Source organism: Eschscholzia californica, unplaced genomic scaffold, assembly GCF_041429995.1.
Source record: "Eschscholzia californica isolate CP2 unplaced genomic scaffold, dmEscCali1.0.p SCAF_2, whole genome shotgun sequence".
Taxonomy (NCBI): domain Eukaryota; kingdom Viridiplantae; phylum Streptophyta; class Magnoliopsida; order Ranunculales; family Papaveraceae; genus Eschscholzia; species Eschscholzia californica.
Window position 1 is genome coordinate 67,137,668 of NW_028238309.1, and position 25,376 is coordinate 67,163,043.

General features: G+C 37.1%; 6 protein-coding genes across 6 annotated transcripts; 1 reads left to right on the top strand and 5 right to left on the bottom strand.

The window, feature by feature from the left end:
- Positions 1-240: 240 nt before the first annotated feature.
- On the bottom strand, positions 241-2,380 carry LOC147560574 (exopolygalacturonase-like). Its single transcript, XM_086662742.1, has 4 exons — positions 2,181-2,380; positions 1,773-2,084; positions 954-1,469; positions 241-852 (listed from the first exon to the last, which is right to left on the bottom strand). Exons 1-4 carry the CDS (start codon positions 2,307-2,309, stop codon positions 619-621), a joined length of 1,191 nt encoding a protein of 396 aa, XP_086518868.1. The 5' UTR covers positions 2,310-2,380; the 3' UTR covers positions 241-618.
- Positions 2,381-5,999: 3,619 nt separating this feature from the next.
- Positions 6,000-6,773, bottom strand: LOC147560575 (uncharacterized). The gene has a single exon (XM_086659295.1). The coding sequence runs from the start codon at positions 6,771-6,773 to the stop codon at positions 6,000-6,002; it is 774 nt and encodes a 257-aa protein (XP_086515421.1).
- A 246-nt stretch (positions 6,774-7,019) lies between these two features.
- Positions 7,020-9,073, bottom strand: LOC147560576 (PKS-NRPS hybrid synthetase cheA-like). Its single transcript, XM_086659296.1, has 3 exons — positions 8,987-9,073; positions 8,644-8,678; positions 7,020-8,475 (listed from the first exon to the last, which is right to left on the bottom strand). Exons 1-3 carry the CDS (start codon positions 9,071-9,073, stop codon positions 7,020-7,022), a joined length of 1,578 nt encoding a protein of 525 aa, XP_086515422.1.
- A 1,593-nt stretch (positions 9,074-10,666) lies between these two features.
- On the bottom strand, positions 10,667-12,613 carry LOC147560577 (exopolygalacturonase-like). Its single transcript, XM_086662743.1, has 4 exons — positions 12,442-12,613; positions 12,037-12,345; positions 11,315-11,830; positions 10,667-11,202 (listed from the first exon to the last, which is right to left on the bottom strand). The coding sequence occupies exons 1-4, from the start codon at positions 12,568-12,570 to the stop codon at positions 10,972-10,974; spliced, it is 1,185 nt and encodes a 394-aa protein (XP_086518869.1). The 5' UTR covers positions 12,571-12,613; the 3' UTR covers positions 10,667-10,971.
- A 4,080-nt stretch (positions 12,614-16,693) lies between these two features.
- On the bottom strand, positions 16,694-18,974 carry LOC147560578 (uncharacterized). Its single transcript, XM_086659297.1, has one exon. The coding sequence runs from the start codon at positions 18,972-18,974 to the stop codon at positions 16,710-16,712; it is 2,265 nt and encodes a 754-aa protein (XP_086515423.1). The 3' UTR covers positions 16,694-16,709.
- Positions 18,975-21,639: 2,665 nt separating this feature from the next.
- On the top strand, positions 21,640-25,088 carry TDT (tonoplast dicarboxylate transporter). The gene is made up of 6 exons (XM_086662744.1): positions 21,640-22,314; positions 22,930-23,407; positions 23,491-23,534; positions 23,646-23,741; positions 23,845-24,355; positions 24,612-25,088. Exons 1-6 carry the CDS (start codon positions 21,877-21,879, stop codon positions 24,692-24,694), a joined length of 1,650 nt encoding a protein of 549 aa, XP_086518870.1. The 5' UTR covers positions 21,640-21,876; the 3' UTR covers positions 24,695-25,088.
- The last annotated feature ends 288 nt before the right edge of the window (positions 25,089-25,376 follow it).

Consider the following 25,376-nt stretch of genomic DNA (forward strand, 5'->3'; position numbering starts at 1 on the left):
CACTCCCCTTATTGTTGAAGGTGTCGCTTTCTATCTGAAACTCACAAAATTTGGTTATAGGGCCTTTATTAACCGTAATCGGGTGCCTTTACAATAATAGGGAGCCTAAAATAGTCTTAGGGGCCTATATGTTAGCGGGTTTGAATGTAATATTTGTTACAACTTACAACCCATAATTTTTATGTAACTTGTTGCTGTCAATGAAGTACCATCAAAAAAGAAAATGATTAACGAACACACTTTCGAGGAAGTTGAAGCATATATTGTGTATTATCAAATTTATACATGTAAGAAGAGACAGACGTGTCACCACTCAACTATTTAAGGTTGACTTCTCAATGAATCCCCCATGTTACAGCCATACAAATATTTTTAACCTTAAACAATTTTACAGACACGATTGTTACATTAATCAAAATCTTCTACACGATCTCACTACTAATTAATTATGAGAAATGTTTCTTTCCCTTAGTGTTATTTGTTTTGGCTTAAGAACTGAAATTTACAACTTTATTTCATCAAGTTTTTTTCAGAATCTCGTTTATTTACCGGAGAAACTAGACTGTGCCACCAGTGCATTTAGTAAGATTCTGAAGTTATTGTAGCACTCCCCGTTAATTAATAACTGACGTGAATCGGTGGGATCTGCAAACCCGAAAGGATAGGCCTAGTGTGAGTGCACGTCGATGTCGCTGGTCCATCTCTTCCTGTATATTTCACATTTATATCACCAATTCTCACATCTTCACATGGCAATCCTTTGCTGCAAACAATACTAACTACATTCTTTGTTGATGATGTTCCTCTTATGTTATGGAATCTAACATGACTGATCTTTATTTTTGATGGCACCTACGAGCAAAAAAAATAACAAAAATTTAGACAAATTTCTTTTTCGTGTTTTATCGAAAATTATGAGTTAATAATAATGAGTTGTTGGTTAATGAGCTTACCGATTTATCGCAAACATTCCACGGGCAGTATTCTTGATCTATAACAATGGGGTTTTGAACGTTTTGCATTATAATATCGTCGAAAACCATATTGGAGGCAGCACCAGGGTATGATTTAGGCCATGATTTGATCCTAACTCCGTTCATAGTTCCTATAAGCGTGCACTTTGTGACAGTAACACCAACCACATTTTGTTCGTTCGGATACTTTCCAAGACTACCAACGCTAATACCGTGGCCTGGTCCACACGTCACACCATGAATATTTACATCTACACTGCCCGATCCTATCGATATGCAATCGTCACCCGTTCCTATCCATGAATCCAAGATACTCACTCCTTGACTATTTCCCATATGAATTCCATCTGTGTTTGGGCTATTACCAGGGGCCTTGATGTTTATATGCTGGAACATAATTTTCTTACACCCCAAAAGATTAATGTGAAACAATTTGCTATTTAGCGACGTTATGTAAGTAACGTTGGCATATTCGACGAAGTTGAATCGTATATTCTGCATTTTCAGGGACACACCAAGACAAAGTTAATGTCAGTAATTGAGTATAATTCCTATATCAGGTGTAATTAGCTAGAAAATAATTCTCTGTGTACATATGGTCGACATTTTTGTACAATTCATATATTAATGATTAGCTAGATGAAAAATGTTGTGCCTATAGAAGATTAATCTGTCTGTACATACGTACAACTCAAAATGAGTTTGTGTTGCGGGTTGGTCACAGGTTGACTCAGGGTTGTGCCCAACGCGTTAAACATACCTCTTATCGTTAAATATACTCGTGAAAATTGAACTTACTATTGGGAGGCCATGGCAATGTAGATTTTGTGCGCAGTTGTTCCGTTTCCAAGCAAGCAGAGCGCCTTGACCATCGAAGGTTCCTCCTCCTTTGATAGTCATACCACTAATACGTTCGAAAACAACCCAACTATCAGTAGCAAATTTGGCAGGATCAGGATCCGCTTGCACAATTCCTTCAACTAAAAAATTTATATAACCCTTACAAGGACCTATAAATTGAACTAAACCAACACGAAATGTTCCTCTCGGAATTATAAAATATGTCGTTCCGGGAGATGCACACGCCAATCTCCATGTCTCCATGAATGCCTAAAGTTTTCGAAAGAAAATTCAGTTAAAAACTAAACAAAGATTTTACTTGATAAACTGCCATAAAATTAGTTATTCGAAAGATTTTATTTTTACCCGAGTGTTGTCTGTACGACCATCACCTCTTGCACCGTGGTGGATAACATTGAACATTCCAGCTTCTGCACCACATACCAATACGAAAAACACACATAATAATGCAAAATTTCTTCTGAAATGATCCATGTTTATCTCTTCTTGTAAAAAAAAGAGAGAAATCGATTGACTTGGAATTGAAGGTAAATCTTATATTTTTCTTATATAGAGTAGTTTAGAGATCTAAATACCACACATTTCTTTTAACTATTTTTGTGCTCTTTAGTGATGGATTTTGTTGCCACCCTTCTTTTGCCTCAACATTTTAAGGACCCAATCTATATGACTAATTTAAGGGTTACTTTTTGTGGTGGTAGTGTTGCACAAATTCATACATGAGTAAGGATTATCAAAATTAGATGTTAACAATATTTTTTTTATGGGTTTATATATATTTTTTTAGTTTTTAACAAAACCAAAGTCCGGTAAGGACCTTAGACTACAGACTAAAAGACCAGTCTTACGTTTCTAATAGCACAAAGAACTCCATCGGAAGACACTAGAAAAAGAGCATTTAATTCTAAAATAAGATCACTCTTATACCGCTGGAGGAATATCTGATGGGTGCTTCTAAAGGCACCTGACCAAACAGCTGTTAGCATCCATCTCTGTTAGCACCAGGCCCAACCGCTCTATTCTCTGTTGGCACCACTCAAGTATGTAGGCACCGGTCCATTATCTGTTGACCCTAACCCCTCCATCTATCTCTCACAAAATCCATCCAAAATTAAAAATTTTAAACTTTCTCTCTCTAAGCTCTTAAAAAACCGAGTTCAAATCGCTCATAATCTCACTAATCTCCCTCAAATTTTGCTGAGAATAAGTCATTCGACTCTCTAAGTCTTAGAATCAAGAATCATTTGGTGGAGACGAAGTTGAAATCAAGCTACAATTGCTCCTTCAAGGTTGGTTCAAAAACCCTAACTTTTATAATTTTTTGAATAAATTTGTTGTTTGATTGATTGAGGATGTTAATAGTGTGTTGTAACATGTTTAGAATGTTGTATTCTTCAATTTCGAATATATTTAGAGCATTTTCTGTGAATATTTGATACCCAAACAAACTGCCCTAGATCTATGAAGCTGCTGGAACGACTCGGACGGACTGGTCCAGTCCGTCCGTGTCTTCCTAGTCACGGATCAGCTAATCCGTGGGTTAGTACAAAGAAACGGACTCGCTTTCCAGTCCGTGACGGACTAGGTAATCCGTTCCGGACTTAAAGGGCCCGGATTACCTGATCCGGGACCTGGGGTTTTTTTTTTTTTTTTTTTTTAATCTTTCATATTTTTCTTTCTTTATTTTTCTCATCATTTTTCCTTCATTATTTGAATGACCTTTTTTGTAGCGATACGTGCCTATAAAAAGTTATTATTTGAATGACCTTTTTTGTAGCGATACGTCTAATTTTTCCTTCATTAATTTAGAGTAGGAAAACATATTTTGATTATTTATTGTTTGTGCATCACATATCCGTGTATTATTCAAAAGTTATTATGGCACCACGTAAGCAACGACGAACGCAAGGAGATGAGAACGAAACAGAGCCTCCTATTTCGCCAGCAGAAACAGAAGTAGGGGGGTCATCTTCATTTTCAGACCCGTACTCTTGAGGTCCGATAGATCGTGCGCTTCTACCTTGTTTCAAGAATCATGTTGCTTATACGATTTGGAACAAACCGGTAAGCAAATATTATTTTCTAATTTTAGTAGTTATGATAAAATTTTGTTAATCATCAATCTAAAACAATATCTTTTTTATTTTCAGGAGAGGCCGGTGCTGAAGTTACACAACCATGCGTCTGCCGTAGTTGTGGGTACTGCTTTGAAGAAGACGAATGGGTGGGACCTGAAAACTGAGTGTCAAAGTGTTCGAGAGAGAGTCCGGAACACGGGATTGCATGGCCCACATCGCCAAATATTCATACACCAAGCTAGATCGTGTTCTAATCTCGGCATTTACAGAGCGGTGGTACGAGGACACAAATACTTTCCACATGCCGTTCGGGGAGATGACGATCACGTTAGAGGATGTGTATCGCATATGTGGTATTCCAATTGAAGGTAAACCCGTTGTTCTGTCCAAGACGGATGATGAAGATTTGAACGATGACGATGACGATGACGATGACGATGACGATGACGATGACGATGACGATGACGATGATGATGATACAAAAGATCCAGATGCATTACTAGTCTCTCGTTATTTACAATTAGATTACGAAGGTGTAAAACTGCACTTAGGTAAATCTAAGTCTGTGGAGCTTAAGTGGTTGAGGGAGCAATGCAGTGGGTCGAAAGAGGATGACACCGACCTTGTCAAAGATGCTGTTGCACGGGCATACCTCTTGCATCTTTTTGGTTGTACTCTTTTTGCTGATAAGAGTGCAACTAAGGTTCCTTTTGTCTATCTACGTTATCTGAAGAACTTAGATGATATTTCGAGTTACTCGTGGGGAACAGCGGCGCTTGCCTATCTTTATCGGCAGATTGGTTTTGCTTCGAGGGGAACAGGTCTGTATCATGTAGGTCATTTGAGACTCATATCGTCCCTTATTGTCTGGTGATGCACTACCACTTCCTGAATACTCTTTTTACACTGGTTGCATCGCGGTTAACGATATTGCCGAGCCCTATCACCCTGATAGGGTGTTAAGGCAACTTGGGTTGGTTCAAGTCATCCCTAAAGAACCGATTCGACCAAAAAAGGTGTCGAAGGATGGAGATTCTAAAAACTTTGGTAATGTGGCTTCTTATTGGGGGCGTTGGGAAGATCACCTACTAAACATGAGTGATAGACCGAAGGAGGTATCTTTGGCTCCGTGGGAGGCAAGCGCTCAGTATAACAATTGGTTCAAGAGAGTATCTCACCCGTTTGTACAAAATCCAGCTTTGTACAAATCCAATAGACCAGAACAGTACATAGGTTCGGTATCGTACTACGTGAGTATTCGATTTATCATTCTTTTGTTTTTTTACTTTTGAATTTGTTGCTATAATTTGTTACCTAATTTGTTATTAATCCATTGTTGTTTTTTTAGAGAAATGGAATTGATCGTGCCATTGTAGCGATTCAAGCGTCTGACGTTCCGTTAGGGCTTGAAATCCTAACTAATGCGAGGGCTGAAATGCCGCTTCCCGAATGTCCTCATCAACCTCAACCAGAACCCGAACCAAGAAGATCGTCTAGAATAACTACGGTGAAGAAATCGAGCAAATCACAAAGGGAATGAAGTAATATATTATCCCATATATTATGGTTTAGAATCTCAAGGGTAGTCTCGTTATTTTGAATTGCTTTTGTGAACAACGGTTACTTTTTTTTTAACTTCTTTTGTGAACGATGTGTATCGTACAATTTGATCTATGTTTGAACATCGTTACTCTTGTTTTAACAAGTTTTAATATCTACCGTACATTTTGATCGTTATTCTTGTTTTTTTAACAAGTTTTAATATCTATCAAACTGTAACGACTCTAAGATCTACCGAACGGAAGGTTTAGAAAACGCCACCTTAAGTACCATTGTTTGGAAAAAAAAAACCCGTACGGATCAGCTAATCCGTGCCTTCCCTTCTCAGGTCACGGATCCATGGATCCGTCTCTTTGTGAACAGAAACGGATTCAGAGATCCGTGACCTGTATGAAATTCCTGTTTTTCTGTTTCTCTTCGATTATAAATCCAAAGAAAAAAAAAGTTAAGTAACGAAGACAATTAATCATCTAAATTTATTCAAATATTAAATCAAAAACTTTGTAACTCGGTATTTCAGTACACCTTAATCATCACTTAAATTTATCACACTACTACTTGGCTCATTCGAATTATCATGAGAATAAAATTTCTTTCCATCCTCGATTCTATCTCTAACAAGTTCAAGCCAACCCGTTGCCTCTAGCGATGCATACCTAGACCATTGCGGTGCAATGGGAGGGAGTATAGAATCTTTTTTGAGTTTAACGTTCATAAAGTGACCACCACTATATGTAATGCATGCAATTTTATAACCCTCAGAAGGTGGACCACTAAGTAAGGGTAAGAAAGTTGTCGAACAACCGTAAGACAAATGAACTAATATGCAATTGAAGCTACTCGCCACAACTATACTAGTGTACGGGTGAATGTAGAACCAATCATCCGGACATGTAAAATTGAAGTTGTTCGCGGCACTTAATGTTTGAGTGTATTCTCTTATTCCAAACATCTCTTTGTAGAGTGTGTACTGATCCTCAAGTTCTTTTATTACATTTTCGCGAACTTGTTTCCAACCATCTTCTAGTGAAAACTCAAGTCCTTTACCAACGGCATGAAACCCACAATGACCATTGCCTGGCACATCTATAATGTCATCCAAGAATAGATCCATAACTGACGGAATCTGTCCTTTGTATCTTTTAAAATTGGGTATGGTTGCTTTCGGTGCTTTGGTAACTTTGTTAACTTTACGTACTGTCTGAGTGGAGGGAACACATTCATCAACACACTTTGCATATTCGAAAGCAGATGGGTTCCTCTTAGTAGATTTTGCAGTTTCTTTTTCTTTTTTGCTCATTCTTCTTTGTTTCGGAGCCCCTTTTGTCTTTGTTTGTTGCAATGGCTCACACAAGTTTGTGATGACCGGAAAAGAAATTTCCCTCAACTTCTCAAGTATTGCGGTCCTCTCAGCATCACTGGATTTATCCCACATTAAATAAAGGTGCTCCATCTCATGTGATGCGTCAAGATCATTATGAATCGGCGGAGTCGGGTTAATGAATAGCTTGGTCCACTGAGGGTGAATGATGTCCTTTGGACATACCTAATCTTGATTCATCAAAGATAGCATCTCATGAGCACAAGGGAGACCATAGACATACCTTAGAACACAGCCGCAATTTTGAACGTTAATATCAATCTCATTTGCACGGTCGATCTCATCTACCATAAGATCTAATGCCGCGTGCGAGACATAACCACGTAGCTCTTTAAAAAACTTGATTTGATGCCCTTCCTTCACCTTAATACGACTGTGCTCAAAAGATGTTATAATTTCACATGTCTCGGTTTCCGTCATGATATGCATAAATTCCCAGGACGTAACATAGTTACCTTCGGAGCTACATAGATATCTCTTCAATTTGGAATGAGCACCTTCCACACGATTTGTTGTAGTATTTCCCATGTGAATAACCCCGTTAGTCCATGCAGTCACAAATCTCTCTTTCAATCCCAACCAGGTATCTTGAACATAACTAACATCTTTATGATGTGTGTTTGACCAAAACTTCACAAAAGTTTCCACCGCCTCATTATAACCACTTTCAGTCTCAGCATACATGATAGCTCGAAACATTGTCATAAACACATTGAATTGTTCTTGTTTGAAATGACCTTTGACTTTGGCTACCACACACTTGTCGATGTGGAAAGTACATAGCAACCTTTGAGCATTTGGAAAGACTTCACCAATGGCGTTAATCAGTGCAAGTTCACGATCGGTAATAAACACGATTGGCATTGAGTTGGGAGGAAACAACGTCCGCAAACGATTAAGGGCCCATGTGTACAGATTAGTTGTCTCCCCATCCATAAATGTAAAGGCCGCGGTGAAGGATTTCAACGTAGAAGTTACCCCGACAATCTCAAGCAATGGCTTGTTAAATCGGTTGGTTTTATACGTACAATCGAGCAATAACACGGTATGGGAACTCTGTAATAATCGAATACAATCAGGATGTGCCCAAAATAGATTTGTTACCTCATCAGTGTCTTCGTTCTTTGAAAAATGGTAGACGTAATGGTGTTCCACCAACAACTTAATGACTTGTTGCATCGGACTCCTTCCTTCTTGGTTTTCCATACGTATGTTCGCACGTGCATTGTAAATGGTTTTCAACGTTGATGTGTTATCCTTGAATTGTTCATGAATTTGAGAAAGAATTTGAGCTGGCTTCGAACCAATTTTTAATAGATGTTTCACAACAGCTTTTTCATCGGGTTTCAACCTATTCACATATGCGTGACCTAGAAGACTTTCAGCTAACTCGTGGTTATGGATTCCAGACACAACTGACACTTTCCATGTGTCATTAACCCCCGGTATTCCTTTGAGCTTGAACGGACATTGACATTTTTTGGTGCTCGATTTCCTTTTCTTTATAGGTGGTTGATGGGATTTTGGAACTAAATCCTTCTTCTCATGTGAACGAAATACTCCACTTCTTTCGCAACATAATTCTAACCGGGGTTTCTGTCCACCTCTTCTATTACCTGACCTGGAGGTCAATACTACAAACTTATGTTTTTTCCCAATTTCTTGAGCCCAACCGATTAACTCCTCTTTAGTTTGAAAAACATCTTCAGTCACAAAATACTGACCAACATCAATACTAATAAATTGACACCCATCATTTGAAGGTCGATTTTCTTCTTCGGCATGGTACTCCTCTTCAATAGGAACAATATTAAGGTCCGGAATCTGTCAAAAGGTGAAAAAAACATAAAAATCACTTAAAGATAAAAAAAATCTTCAGGATGGAACGGACTGAACGAGTCCGGGATTTATCAGCTAAGGACGGATCAGTCTATCCGTCCAAATCTACAAGAGCACGGACTGTTGAGTCCGTGACTTTTCATTTATAAACGGATAGGCCGATCCGTCAATGACTAAAAAGTACCGGACTGGTTCAGTCCGTCCGCGTCACCGAAGTTTCACTTTGGTTTTTTCAAAAACTCACACAACACGTATAAAAACATATAAAATAGGGTCGGGGAATGGTTGTATACCTCATGGGAAACTTCTCCTTGCCCGGAAATAGGTGAAAGAGTTGAAATCGATGTAGTTGTTAAATTTTTAGAACTCTCTTCTTCCATGGTTAACTTCCTAATTTCTTTTCAAAAGTTGATATAAAGAAGCTATAAATTAGATGTAACACAGTTGTAGGATGAATAAATCACCCGGATTGATTGTTTCGAATAAAAGAATAGTCGCCGGTAGGTGTCGGAGACGTTGCCGTCGCCGTCGCCGGAGAATGTTGCACTCTTTTCTAGGGTTCTTTTCTAGGGTTTTGTTTTGGAAGAAGAATTGATTAGGATTCCTTTTTTGTTGGAAGAAGAAGATGGAAGAAGTAAACGAAGGTGAACGTCACCCACATTAAAAACCGGTGCTTATAGAGACCTTGGGTCAAAAACCATTGACTTGAGTCAACAATATTTTTGGATGCTAACAGCTGTTTGGTCAGGTGCCTTTAGAAGCACCCATATCATTATTGAAACTACAAATTTATTTCCGTACTCTTTATAGGAACAATGGAGTGATTAAAAGAATGATGTCTTATCAATCTTTTTTTTGTAAGATTCAAGAAGCTTTGTTTTACGATCTAAGTTTTGACATTGCAACTCTGTAACATTCATCTTTTGCTGATTTAGTGAAACATTTGATTTTTTTTTTCAATAGTTTGTGGGTGGGCTGAAATTCTTATGCCATACCTTAGAGTTACCAAATGCTATTTCTCTCAAAGAGATCTGTTTCAAGCCTTTCATAACTTTGTACAAGAGTTACTCTTGGGTTGGAGTTCGGTGTTCGACTAATGTTTTGTGACGGTCTGAAACTGTAGCTTATGATATTAAATTGGTATACGTATTTCCGTAATCATCCTCAATTCTGGTGATGGTTATGACCGCTACACTGCTTTCAATTAGTAACAAAATGGGTATGTAGCCAACAACCCTTCGTTGGAGTGGTAAGAGGTTTAGTCTTTCTATTTAGAGGTCAAAGATTCGAGGCACGCTGACTATTAAAAAAAAAAACAGAATGGGCCGGTATGCCAGTAAAACTATAAGGACAGCTTACGGACAAAACGGTAAAACTATGGAGACAGCTTACGGACAAAATGGTAGATAATAAGGCAACAATTTATAAACGTGGCTAAAAATTTTTAACACTATATGTTTAAATGTTTGCAGAATGGTTCTAAAGTATACCAAATTTCGTCAATCTGAGCAAATGTGAAACGTCAAATTAGTATAACGTAACCCAATATCTACTCCTTAGGTTTTTATTTTGTGTGAAGGGATTTTTCTACATATTCACATGGGTTTTGTACAGTTGAGAATCAACTACGTGATCGATATCATTTATTTTTATGAAAACAGAACTTTCAGTTCATTTCCAATTAAGAGTGTTGATACAGTTGATTAGCTAAAGATAATGAAATTGAAGCATAACTCCACCATCCTAACGGATTATTTTGTAATACAAATCGATAAAGTGAAATGAAAAATTTATCCAAAATTTCATTTTGAGTTCCAATTATAAAACATTAACAGATGATGGACGAAAAAAAAGAAAAAAAATGGTCATATAGATATTTTCAGTAAACTAAATGGTCAGGCAGAAATCCAGTAATAAACTAGGAGACCATTTGAAAAATAACCTAAAACAATTATACCATATAGAATAAGATCTTACTGAAAATATTAATTGTATTATTAGAAAACTTTACACCAGAATTTTCACTCAAGGGTTCTGGCAACAAAAAAAAAATTCACTCAAGGGTTTGGACCACAAATTCAAATAATTGAATTACATTACAAAAAATTAGTCCGTAACCTTTTCGTAGTACACCGAAATCTCCCAAAATTTTATATTATAAATCGGCTTCCTGGATGGCATTCTCATTGAACCATCTCTTATTTTATAACCTTAGAATGGGTTTTTTTGTTTTTCTTTTACATAAATGAATAGAAATGAATCAAAACTTGAAATGAGTCTAACTGATGGTAATAGGTGGGATTTGAACACCAGTAAGGGTAGGCTTGGTAGCAGAACAAGTTGTTGTGGCAGGTCCATTAGTTCCTGTATATTTTAAGTTGATATCACCAATCTTCACATCTTCACATGGAACTCCTTTGCTACAAACAATACTAACTACATTCTTTGTTGGTGATGTTCCTCTTATATTATGGAAATTAACATGGCTAATCTTCACTTTTGATGGTTCCTGCAAACAATTCGAAAAAAAAAAACAAGTTATTTGATTAGACGACAGTTTCATTAAGCATTATCCCACATTGTCTAGACGCTAGAATTTGTGAAGTTGATAGTAAACTTACCGATTTATCACATACACCCCACGGGCAATACTCTTGATCTATGATAATGGGATTTTGAACATTGTCCATGATAATATCTTCGAAAATAAAATCAGAGGCAGCACCAACTGGCGATTTAGGCCATGATTTGATCCTAACTCCGTTTGTCGTTCCAACAAGTGTGCAGTTTGTGACGGTAACGCCCTTCACGTTCTGCTCGTTAGGATATTTCCCAAGGCTACCGACACTAATGCCGTGGCCTGGTCCACATGTTACACCGTGAACTGTTATGTCTACACTACCTGGTCCAATGGATATGCAATCGTCACCCGTCCCTATTTGTGAATCAAGGATTTTCACTCCTTGACTATTTCCTATATGAATTCCGTCTGTGTTTGCACTATTCCCTGGAGCTTTGACGTTTACCGATTCAAAGGTAATATTCTTGCATCCCAAAAGATTAATGTGGAATAACTTGCTATCCAATGAAGTTATATGATTAATGTACGCGTTCTCAATGAAGTTGAATCGTACATTCTGCATTAGCAATCACAAAATGTATGTCAATGAGCAAAATACATGTATAAACTATAAAGTAAAAAAAAAAGTAGTTATCATCGACTTTTACGGTTAGTGGGATCTTGGTTGGTTTCTGATGTATCTGTGTCATATATACGATATAAAACAGACACATGTCATGTTATACGATGTAATAATCATTAAAAAGAAAATGTTAAACTTACAACTGGGAGTGAATGGCAATGTGGGTTCTTGGCACATTCATTTTTTGTCCAAGCGATCGATCCTTGACCATTGAAAGTTCCTCCTCCTGAGACCTTTAATCCATTAATGCGTTCGAAAACGACCCAACTCTCAGTTTTGAACTTGGATGGATCTGAATCAGCTTTCACAGTTCCTTGAACCACAAAATCCATAGGACCTTTACATGGACCTATAAATTCAACTAAACCGACGAGAAATGTTCCTTGTGGAATTATGAAAGTTGTCTGTCCAACAGATGCACACGCCGCTTTCCATGCATTAGTGAAAGCCTAAAAGTGATGTCAAATCAAAATGAGAATGTTAGTTTACACAAATCGAAATACATTACGCGATAATTCATGAAAATGAAGAATTTTTTTTTTTACCAGAGTACTATCTTTAACGCCATCGGCACTTGCACCGTAATCCATAACATTGAATGTTGTAGCTTCTGCAACACATATCAATACGAAAAATAGACATAATGATCCAAAATATGTTTTAACATTATCCATGTTTTTTTTTTAACTTGACCAATGATCTTTATGATATCTATTTTAAATTTGATGGTGGTCTTATATAGGTTGTAATCAAGAGATCCAAATACCTATTTTTGGTCTTCTGTTAAGAACTTGTTGTTGTCCTTCTTTTGCGCCCAATTTTTTAGATTCAGACCAATATATATTGGCCAATTTTTAGGTATACTTTTGTTGTTGTCCGGACTTTAGGAGCTAAATTTCCATTATAATCTTTTGCAACGGTTAAAAACTGTTGCTAATTGGTTATTTTTATCTCTTGTTGCTGAAAATTAGAATTTGTCGCTGATTTTAAGTTCCTCCCCAGATCCAGACGAAGGTCAAAAAAGAAGAATCAGTTAAGGTTGCTTAAACACACATTGCCTTTAATTAAAGTAGGGATTGCCTTTAGCGCCAGATGGCCTTTAACAACTTTGGGCATTGCCTGTAAAATCTCCTTTAGAAGAATAGGAATTCTAAAACACTTAGTATCTATTGTGCTCTTGGCAGGCCCATGACTAGGGTTGTCTATAGGCAACTACAGTTTCAACTCATTTTCGACCCATATTTTAACAAGATAGGGAAGAATGAAAAACAAAAAACAGAAGTCGATGTTTTGGAAAAACAAGAAAAGTTTTCGTCACAGGAAAGGTTAAAATTTATTCCAAACACCCTTCTTCTTTCATGGTGGTGATTCGAAAGGGAGAACCCTAGTTCCTACATCTTTCTTGCAAATTTGATTGTTCTTGATGGAGGGATCCGACATCATACAAAACCTTGAAAATGAAAAAGTTATAAGAGGATTGATGTTCCATGGGGTTCATTGGTGGGATGGTTTAAAGAGATTTATGTATTGTTGATTAGCCAAGTAGCTGTCACGTTAATTATTCATGTATTTCATTACTTTGACACATTTCTTTTTCGTTTGAAACGGTTACAAATTGTCTTTTAGTGTTCTTTTAGTGTACTCCATGTCATTATGTCATCATCTAAGTCACCCTCTAAATCGTCATTATAGCACCTCTCTATGCATTTTCTCTTGTTCTCAACATCTTTTATTCTCTCTTTTTTTATGAGATTCAAAATGAAGGAATAGTCATTACAATTATGCAGTGATGACCATAAACTGTTTTCTATCATAACAAGTGGTTGAATAAGATTTGACCACTTACATATTTGATAGGCATCTACATTTGAACAGCTCAACTTCCTTTTCCATTTTATTTGGATGATTTCATTTAGGGTTAATTCCGTTTTGGCTCCCGATTTGTGACCAACTGGCCGTTTTGGCCCCCAATTGTGTCCGGCAGTTCGTTTTGGCCCCAAAAATTTCCTAATTGGCCCCAAATATTTTTCAATCTACCAATTCTAACCCCATGGCATTTCTGTAATTTATTTATTTATTTTTTCCTTGTCCACCTCATCAAACAATTACAACATCACCTCTGTCCACCTCACCCATCTTCTCCGGCGAAAACTTGCCGGCCGGAATTTTTTATTCCGGCCGGCCAACTTTACCAAAAAAAAAAACCTTTCTCTCTCTTCTTCTTCTTCCTTCTCTCTCTTCTTCTTTCTCTTTCTTCTCTTCTTCTTCTTCTTTCTCTCTCTTCCTCTTCTTTCTCTCTCTTCCTCTTCTTCTTCTTCTCTCTCTCTACTACTGTCCGGCGAAGGGGAGGATCCCCTTCGCCGGACAGTAGTAGAGAGAGAGGAAGAGAGAGAAAGAAGAAGAGAAGAAAGAAGAAGATGAGAAGAAAGAGGAAGAAGAAGAGAGAGAAAGAAGAAGAAGAGGAGAGAGAAAGAAGAAGGAGATACAAATTTTTTTTTTTTTTTTTTTATGTTGAAGGTGACCGGCCGGAATTTTTATTCCGGTCGGTCACCATCCGCCGGAGAAGAAAGGTGAGGTGGAGAGGAGGTGGTGTGATGGAGGAGAGATAAGGTGAAGTGGAGGAGAGATAAGGTGAAGTGGAGGAGAAAGAGATAGGTGATGTGGCTTTTGTATGTTTATTATTTTTTTCAGAAATATTTTTATTTTGGCCCCCGAAGATAATTTGGTAAAAAATTTGGCCCTTGGGGCCAAAACGAACTGCCGGACACAATTGGAGGCCAAAACGGCCAGTTGGTCACAAATCGGGAGCCAAAACGGAATTAACCCTTTCGTTTAATCATTCATTCGGAGGAGGGACCCATGTTTCCTGCATTATTTGCCTACAGGGTCATTTTCACATCTTTCTAGCTTCAATTAAGACCATTAATAATTGTTACTCATAATATTAGAAGCACATAAATAAGGCAAAAGTTGGCTAAGCTGGCCAGCTCCTCATTGTATCATGTGGCCACTCTACTAGGAGAGTGGGAATTTTGGCTGGCCCCATGTTTATATGTGTACTTTGAATATTTGCCACATAAGACCAGACAAAAATGAGAGGGTCATTATACTCTACGCTAAGGTCGGGGTCGGAGAGTATTTTGTAAAATTAACTTGAGATTGTTTTTTGTTGTTCATTTATTCTTTCGTGCCATCAAGAGTCAGTACGCTAAAAGAAAAAAACAAAGTAATATTTTCAGAAGGGTACAACCATGCGAATCATTTAGATAGTTGATAGAGTGTTTTGTAGTATTTATTTAGTCCTCATTTGAGTCATTTAGATTTCACTCAATAAGTCCAATCGTGATAGATGGAATTTCAAAATTTTAGTATTAGATTTGAGCTATATGAAAAAGGAAAAACGAACGAAATAGTTGCTCTTGGACACTATTAAAGATACACATTAGCTCTTCTACAGTCCGGTTGGAGAAACTTAAAAATGATTAGGTAGACAGTCTTCGTATTAATACTGCTACGTTAAATACTCTCACTAATTAAATTTGATGAGCCCAACAAAAAAGAAAACAAGCGTCTATTTGAGAGTGTTACTCGTAATATAAATAACCAAGTCCACATATTTGATTCAAACACCTTGCCTATTTGATTAAAACTATAAAGTGTGAAGGTCACTTCCTATAACCTAAGGTCCATCCATGACCATGACAAGCAAACATAATAATGAAAAATAATCATAATAAAGAAAGTAGATCCACAATCTCAACCTACTCTATCCCCTTAGCTACTTGGCATTTTTTTAGTCGATTAACTAACTCCAAAAAAAAACAAGAGGAAAAGGTTGTACAATCAAATCTTATCCAACTCATACTCATCCTACTCTATCTCCTTAGCTACTTGGCATTTTTTTAGTTGATTAACTAACTCCACATGGATTTCAACAAAACAAAAAAAAAAAACTAACTCCACATGTACATATTCTTTTATTGGCGTATGAGTTGTTTCAAGATCCCTAGTACATGAGTTGCGTTTTTTTTAGAAAAAAAGGTTGTGTATTTTCGACTAAAAAATGTGATAATGTAAAAGTAGATGTCATGCATGTGATCTATATTGGCACAGGAGTCATGGGCTCCTGACTTAATTAGAACTTTTTCAACCAAAAAAAAGACTTAATAAGAACTATTTATGTGGGGTAGGCCTAGGGGTGGGAATTTTGCCCATGCGCCCAAACCCGTCTATTGGCACCCAAGCCCAATGAGGACCATGGACGTCAGCCCCCGTCTCGGACACAACCCACCCAGCCCGCCAAGTTTTGGTGCGCAGTCATGTGTTAAAACTTCTACCCACGCACGCGCCCATGCCCGCACCCACTTAACCTCTCCCAATGAGGACCAACCAAATTACATCAACTTTTTAGATTGATGAAGCCCAAAAGTCCATGTTGCTAGGGCTAGTTGAGATGGTAAACAATATGTTTAAGGACAATCACACAAACCCAATGCCTTGCTGATGTAGATTGTTGCGGAAGCGTAAAAGTAATGGAATCCACCATTATAACAATGATAAAATACGTAAATAAACTGATAAAATACGTAAATAAACTGATAAAGTAAAGAACAAAACGATAAACCTGATTAATAATAAACTCGATTGATAATATTCTCTGATCTGGTTAACAAAGACAGACTATACTTCTCTTATATAGAGATTGTACTTTCCTAGATAGACTCAAATAAGGAAATAAGATAACTACTAATAATACTTTCCTTGATTGCTAAGACTCATAATTATGGAAACCCTAAATACTTAATTATAGAAACTACGCTAATGTAGCTTCTTGACCGTGAGGCCCACTATCACCATGGCCGTGAGGCCCAATAGGAAGATGGTCTCCATCATACTCCCCCGCTGCGGAACAACTTGCCCCCAAGTTGGTGTTGTCATAAAGCGGATCGTCCAAGTAATGAGGATATATATCAGCGACGTTGAAGGTAACTTCGGCGACGAGTTTGAAGGCAATCCTTAGTTCCCACTTTTCACGAAAATTGCCGAAAATCCGAAGAAGAAAAATATTGACAATATCACCAATTATAATGTGAAACATATATTGCCAAGATACTCGCAAAAGCAATACCAACGTATAAACGCCCAATAAATTGCGACATCGCCCGTCGTCTTTAATGATTGATAGAGAAAGAGGAGAAGTGGAAAATAGTTGCGGCGGAAGAATTTTATGATTGCAGACGAAGATGCCTACTCCCGGAATTGTATATGAATCAAATAATTGGTCCGAACATGGTTTCTTCATGTCATGAATTTTATGACAAATGTGGACCAAATCACCAACTACAATCCATAAACCATGATGTGCAGCATCTCGAAAAATCAATTGTAGGAAACAAACCTCCAACAAATTTTTACATCTCCCGTCATCTAGTAATTCGACGGAGAAGGTCATAAACGCCAGATTATTCTCTATGGAAAAAATCAATTTGGAATATCTTCCAATCCATAATGTTTGGAGCCACTTTTCGTTCGATAATACATAGAAATATCTTGGTTCCCAAATAAAAGTTTGAGACAATCTTTCTTCCTCGTTGGCTGCTTTATTTTCGATTGCAAACTTATTAGCAGGTTGTTTGTGTGGTATTTTGTAGTCCCTAAGCCAGTCTCTAATTGCAGCCAGAGTGCTTGGGAAATGTTTCTTGACATCATCCACAACGTTCACAAGTAAAGCTCTTGGGCCATCCAATGAAACGACCACTATCTTCCAATCAAGTTCCCCCTCATCAATCATAGCTAAAGCACCTAATGGCTTGACTTTAAGAATCTCCCCAATCTTTCCTTGCCTTTCACTTATTTTAGCCACATCAACAGGATCATTATCTCCCAATGCTCCTTTAGTATCATGGTTTGTTAAAGTTGGGTCTTCCCACGTCTGTGGAAGCAATCCATGATTCCAGTTTATGTTGTAGGGGTAGTATTGGACTTGTGCTTTCCTGGTATCATATTTGATGGGAGTGTATAGCTCATCAGCCTCACCTTCTATATTCGCACTTGTCTCTTTTGGTATTTCAACAATAAAATTGAAAACTCCATCACACAATTGCAAAGGTATATCCTTCCACGGGGAAACCTTTTTGCCGGCCTTATTAACGAAAAAGACTCTGTGATGTAGGGTTTCTGGTTGACCCTCTTGTTTAATCTGAACATCGGGTTTGTAAAGAGCTTTACAAGTAAAACCCCTCTTAGATTTTATGTTGAAGTTGAGGTTTGAACCTTTTTGTTTAATGGTTGAGATGAAAGATGATTGTTTGAGAACAAATAAAGTGGTTGTGTTGCACCCGTTCAGCCTACCTTTTGTGACTGGGGTTCTTGTTGCTGCAGTTGGATATAGGTGCGGTGAGATGAAAAAAAATTTGCTCTCAAATAATGGTGTACCATTCTTGTCAACAAACCCAACGCCTTCTTCATGTCTGATCCCATCAACAAGATTCCAAAAAATCTTCTCAACTAGATTACTAGGGTCTATCCAAATTTTAGGTGTCGAAATCAATGAAGATAGAGTCGGAAGAATTTTATGATTCGAAACGAGAATTTCTTCTCCCGGAATTGTGTATGAATCGAATAATTGGTCCGGACATGGTTCCTTCATATCACGAATAGAATTTAGGTTTGATGAAGAAAAATTACTTCTTTCTTCTTCTTCGGCCATTGAGAAAATTTCGTTCATCTTGTCAAGAAATTCTTCAATACCATTGATCATAGAGATAGAATTAACTTTGGAGTATTGCCTTCTCGATTCAATCTTTGTTTCTGCATGTGAATTAGGGTTTGGATTGGAGAACGGCGAATTGTTTCCTTCTTCCTCCGTCTGAAAGAACTCATCTATCTTATTGTCACGAACTTCTTCTGTAACAATGGTGGTCGAGAGAATATGGGATGGTTGTCGTTTAGAATCAATTTGTGAATCGACATAAGATGAATACTCATCCAAAGGAAGGAAAGCATACCGAAAAATATTTTTCAGTTGATTCCAATCATCAATGAAGGGGTTTCCTTGATCAACGAGTCTCCATTGCATCTCGTTGAATTTGTCGTAGACTCTTTCAGATAAGTGTTGTTCAACGACAAAAACCTTATCTTCATCACTAACATCTTGGTTTATGAACCAATCTTCCAACTGTTGAATCCAAAAATCTATATGATATTGATAATCAAACATAGGAATTTTGGAATCAACATTAATTTTGTTTTGATCTTTTCGATCAACATAGAGTTGTTGTGCATCTCTTAAAGGATCCCAACCTAAACGCGGAAGATTATTCCAACATTCAAGATGAGAAGTATTTAAAAAAAAATTATCTGTTCCCAGATTCTTAAAGCTCTGAATACCAGCTGATGTAGATTGTTGCGGAAGCGTAAAAGTAATGGAATCCACCACTATAACAATGATAAAATACGTAAATAAACTGATAAAATACGTAAATAAACTGATAAAGTAAAGAACAAAACGATAAACCTGATTAATAATAAACTCGATTGATAATATTCTCTGATCTGGTTAACAAAGACAGACTAGACTTCTCTTATATAGAGATTGTACTTTCCTAGATAGACTCAAATAAGGAAATAAGATAACTACTAATAATACTTTCCTTGATTGCTAAGACTCATAATTATGGAAACCCTAAATACTTAATTATAGAAACTACGCTAATGTAGCTTCTTGACCGTGAGGCCCACTATCACCATGGCCGTGAGGCCCAATAGGAAGATGGTCTCCATCACTTGCTTTGCAATCGCCCAAGAGATTTCCTAGTAGGTTACTGAAGTAGTCTTCGACTTTGAGGGAACAAAGAGTGGGATAAGTTTATATTATATCTCATGAGAATTCTTCATTAGTTTTTAATGTGAGATTAAATTCCTAAAAGGAACAACACAAGTAACGTCTACTTTTAATCTCACAATGTCCCTTTAGAGTCACGAAAGGTATTTGGAGACTTTATAAAAGGAGAAGAATAAGTGAGTTTTTCAAGTCATGGGATTACCCGCTACGTGCCCGCCCATACTCGAATTACCCAATCTTCTTAATGGGCATGGGCGGGTAATGGGCAAGGCGAATTTCAAAATTACCCGCCCGATTAACCCGCTTACCTTAATTGCCATTGAAGTTTGGTGCCCGACCCGATACTTCAAGTGTTCATGGACGTTCGTACCCGCCCAATTCCCACCCCTAGGTAGTCCGTAGACATAGTACCAACTAAAGAAATCTTCTTTGGGTTAATTCCATTTTCACTTTCAATTATTGACAAACTGGTATCTCCGACCCCTCATTGTTTAAGAGTTAGATTTAACCCCTTAATTTTGTAAAATCTTATGATTCTATTCTTGTTATATTTTGTAATTTTAATTCATCTTTTAGTTATCAAACTGATATTTATCTCTCATCCACTTCATCATTCTCTTTCCTACACCTCACGTTCTTCGATCCAAGAAAGTCGTTGGCAGCAGGTCGATGGCCGACGACGTTTTGCCAACGATTCTCGTTTTTTTAAAATTCTTCTTCTTCCACCGCCTGTGCTACCTTATCTCTCTTCCATCTCTATATCTCTCTGTCTTCCATCTCTCTGTATCTATCTCTATCCCTCTTTCTCTCTCAACCATATCTACCTCGGGAAGGCCCTAGATCTAGACGAAGCCAACAAACGGTTTCCCTTTCCCGAAACAAAGAGGGTTGAGAGAGAAAGAGGGAGGAAGGGATGGAGATTGGAGAGAGAGAAATAGAGGATAGAGAATGAAAGAAGGTAGGGAAAGTGGTGGTGGAAGAAGAAAAAAAATCTGAAAATATAATGGAAGTCGTCGGTAAAACATCGTCGACCGGCGACCTTCCGTCTGTGACTTTCTTGAGTTGAAAAACGTGAGGTGGAGGAAAGAGGTGAATGAAGTGGTGGAGGAGAGATAAATATGAGTTGAAAATAAAAAATTAATGTATAATTGCGAAAATGTCAATTGGAGTTGACAAAATTTGGGAGCCAAATCAAACTCCCTTACACAATTGGGGACGAACTCGATACAATTAGAGATTAAATCGAACTCTCAGACATAATTGGAGGCAATCGACCATCTGATCACGAATTTGGGCCAAAAGTCCTTTTTATAGGATTTCAATAGGTCAAAATATTATCATCAAGGTTAATTAACTAATGCGGGTTAATCCATGTGTTAGAGTACTAGTATTTCGATGAGTTAATTTCTATTTGACCCCCTACTTTGTAACTAGCTTCTTTTATGACCCCCTATTTTTCATAAATTTAAATATGACCTCATTTTTTAGTGTAAATGTCGTAAGTACCCTTCCTATATATTTTTTCAAAATAAAGTTAATTATAACACATGAAATTCCACCTCACATCTCTCTTCACCTCACATCTCTCCCCAACTCACCTCTCTCTCTCCCCACTTCACCTCTCTCACTTCCACTTCAAGGGTGAGTTAGGGAGAGAGAGAGAGAGAGAGAGAGAGGTGAGGTGGAGAGAGATGTGAGGTGGAAGTTCATGTGTTATAATTAACTTTATTTTGAAAAAATATATATAGGAAGGGTACTTACGACATTTACACTAAAAAGTGGAGTCATATTTGGATTTATGAAAAATAAGGGGCCACAAAAGTAGCTGATCACAAAGTAGAGGGCCAAATTGAAATTAACTCTATTTCTATTTTATAGAAACTTGTAGTTTTATACCCATAATATCCAACATGATTTATTGACACTTGTTTTTTCTAACGGTTTAGATTGATGTCTTCTCTTGCGTCACAAAAATTACGGATTTTGTAGTTTCTTCATAGAGATTAAGACCACTACCAAAATAGAGCTCTATATAAAGTTAACTTTTATCTCAATCCTAAAACCTCTCTCTCTCTCTCTAAAACTTGCCCCTTCATCTTTTCCAATTCTCAAATAAGAAAAACAGAGCAAAAAATCGATGGAGAACAATGATGAAACAAATTATGATAATAATCTCAAAACCCCATTTCTACCAATCCAAGAACCCATTCAAGAATCACAAAATCATAATTTTTCATCATCTTTGAAATTAATTTTCACACTCAACAATTTCTTCATTCTATTAGGACCTTTATTATGTACAATTATATGTTTATGTGTTCATATAAATGGACCAAGAACTAGCACAAATATGTTAGGTGTTCTTGTGTGGGTATTCACTTGGTGGCTCACTGAGGCTGTACCTATGCCTGTTACCTCAATGACTCCTCTCTTTCTCTTTCCATTATTCGGCATCGCTTCCGCAGATTATGTCGCGAAAACTTATATGGATGATGTTGTTGCTCTTGTTCTTGGAAGCTTTATTCTTGCTCTTGCTGTTGAACACTATGGCATTCATAAGAGGCTGGCCTTGAATGTGAGTATTTTTTTTATTCATGTTATTTTTTCTTTAATGCTTGGGAACAAGAAAAATCAGACACACTCGAGGCAGATATCATATACGTCTTGTTGTGATTCATCCTTCCGATAATACTAATTCACTGAAGTTCGAATCAAATTAAGACACAAATAATTTCTGCCTAGAGTCTATCTAATTTTCTTCTTTCCTTATTCAAAGGTTATGGTATTCTTCTTGTGCCCATGGTCGCTTTTAGACGTTAAGTAATTGTTAAAAAGATAGATTGGTAAAAGGAAAAGTCGTTTTAATTTTCTAAACTTTTCTTATCATTTTAGATAGTAACCTATTTTGACGAAGAATTTATATATAATGACAGATACGTCTAACTTATACCTCTATTTTAAGTACAATTATGATATCTATCAAATTATGTCCATAAAAAACAAATAGTTATGTCGAAAGGCCAAGAACTGTCAAAATCGCGTAAAATAAACACAAGCTTCGGAAAGCCTCATATTTTATCTACTTCAAATAAAATCGGGCAATTATTTTATTCATTTTTCTTCAATTATTTTGTTTTGTATAGTTTAATTCCATTCAATAATTTAACAATGGGCCTACATAATAATACAGATAGCTTTGATGTTTTGTGGAGACCCATTAAATCCACCATTGCTTCTCCTAGGGATCTGTGGCACGACGACATTCGTAAGCATGTGGATGCACAATACACCAGCTGCTGTGATAATGATGCCGGTCGCTACCGGAATCTTACACCGGTTTCCCACCGGTGCCGGGCAATCTGAGACCGTTAGTAATTTTTCCAAGGCAGTAGTATTGGGAGTAATATATGGAGTTGGAATAGGAGGGATGAGTACACTAACTGGTACAGGAGTTAACCTAATTTTGGTGGGAATGTGGAAGAGTTATTTCCCTGAAGCAGAAGAAATTAGCTTTGCTACTTGGTCATTTTTTGGAGTGCCTTTAGCATTGTCATTATTTTTTGCTTTGTGGGCTATTCTTTGCTTCTTTTATTGTTCTAAATCTTCAGGACATGTTCTTTCTCAATATTTGGATAAACCCCATTTGAAGGAAGAGCTTCAAGGTCTTGGTAAGTATTTTATTTTATTTAAAATTTAATAACCTCGCTTCGATGATTATCTCAATGACCGTCGAATGATAATTTATGAGCAGGTCCCATGAGCTTTGCTGAAAAGTCGGTGCTTGCTGTTTTTTCAGTAAGTATCATTGTATAATTAAAATTATACTGAGTAAACTTAGAACTATATATAAATTTGTAGAATACTGCTAACCTAAAAATGCTAAAGTGAGTTGATGGAATACTGCAGAGTCTAATAGTTTTGTGGATGACAAGAACCATTAGTGACAATTTTCCTGGATGGGGTGATCTTTTCGAAGGACGTGTTGGAGATGGAACTGTCAGTGTAAGTGACAAAAATATACGAAATTAATGTCGTGTCATTTCACGTGGTCGGGTAGTATGCTCTAATCGGCCCAGTTATCCTTCAAATTTCTTTCTTATATTAGGTAATGATGGCAACTTTGTTATTCATAATTCCAAGCAAGCAAGGAAAAGGAGAGAAGTTAATGGATTGGAACAAATGCAAGAGACTACCATGGGGTATTGTACTTTTACTAGGGGCAGGTTTCGCCATAGCGGAAGGAGTTCGAACGAGTGGACTCGCCCACATTTTATCTTCTTATCTTGAGTTCTTAGAGCACGTTCCTTACCTCGCTATATCACCGCTCGTATGTCTGATAAGCGGAGTAATTACAGAGTTTACGTCGAATAATGCTACTACCACTTTGGTTGTTCCATTGCTCATTCAAGTAGCTCAAACAATGCATATTCACCCACTCTATCTTATGGTTCCTGGAGCTATTGGAGCTCAATATGCATATTTGTTACCTACTAGTACTCCTTCGAATATCGTTGGATTTTCAACTGGACGTATCGATATTAAAGATATGATTAAGATCGGTTTACCTCTTAAAATCATCAGTGTCGGTGTTATCGCTGTTCTTATGCCTACCTTGGGTGAGTTCCCAGGACTTTTAGGTAGCATTTTTATTAACTGATATTTGAAATCTGACTTGAGGTCTGAATTGATTCGAACCAGATTTCAGAGTGTTTGTTTTTATCTAAATCGTCTGAAAGACTGATTTGGATTGATTTAGGTCATTTGAGTCAGACTATTCAAATTCGGACGAGTTAGATTTAAATTCTCCTGGTTTTGTGTAAATTTGAAAAAAAAAAAAAATTGGTGTCTTACGGAAGGGTTTGTTTTGTGCAGGAACACTAGTTTTCCATACAAATGGACCAATACCTACACCAGCTGGAATTTCCAATGTTGTGTTGGAGCAGTTAACTAGCTAGATAGGGCATAGTTCTTGTTTTTTGTCTTATTAAAATAGAATGTTCGAATATTTTATACAAAAATGTCGTTTGGCCCGAAAATGGGGGCCGACCTGTGTCCAAAAGTCAGTGTGGCCGGGTCCCTTTTGTTCGGGCATTTAGAGAGAAAAACGTTTGGACCAATGGGAGTTGACCACATAAGCTTTCGGGTTGTTATCGGCCTTCATTTTCGGGCCAAATAACATTTCTCTTTTTTATATGTATGTTTAATTTCTTTGGGTTTTTTTCAACAGATAGATAAATACTGAAACAAAAATTCAGTGTGTCTGATAGTTTGTACATGTACTTTTATAATCTTTCTTGTTGATGTTGTCGTTTTATCTATGTTATTTGTTAATATATTGGACTTTGTTCATTTTCTCTCGCTTTGAGGCCACAAAACTTTTTGCCCGACTCGTTCTGCTTATGTTTGCTCTAGTCTTTTTAAGGCGGTTATCAATGTAAGAGTATCCAATTAGCCATGTACTTTCAGAACTTGAAAGAGAGGCGGTGTGATTAAGGTTTTCAGTGAGCTATATAAACTGAAACGCAAGGGATATCTTCGTAACTTGTTGGTTGCTTGTTCTTCGACATAACAACAACGAATCCATTGGGGTCAAATATATATACGAAAACTTGTCCAAGAGAACAAAGATGAACTTTT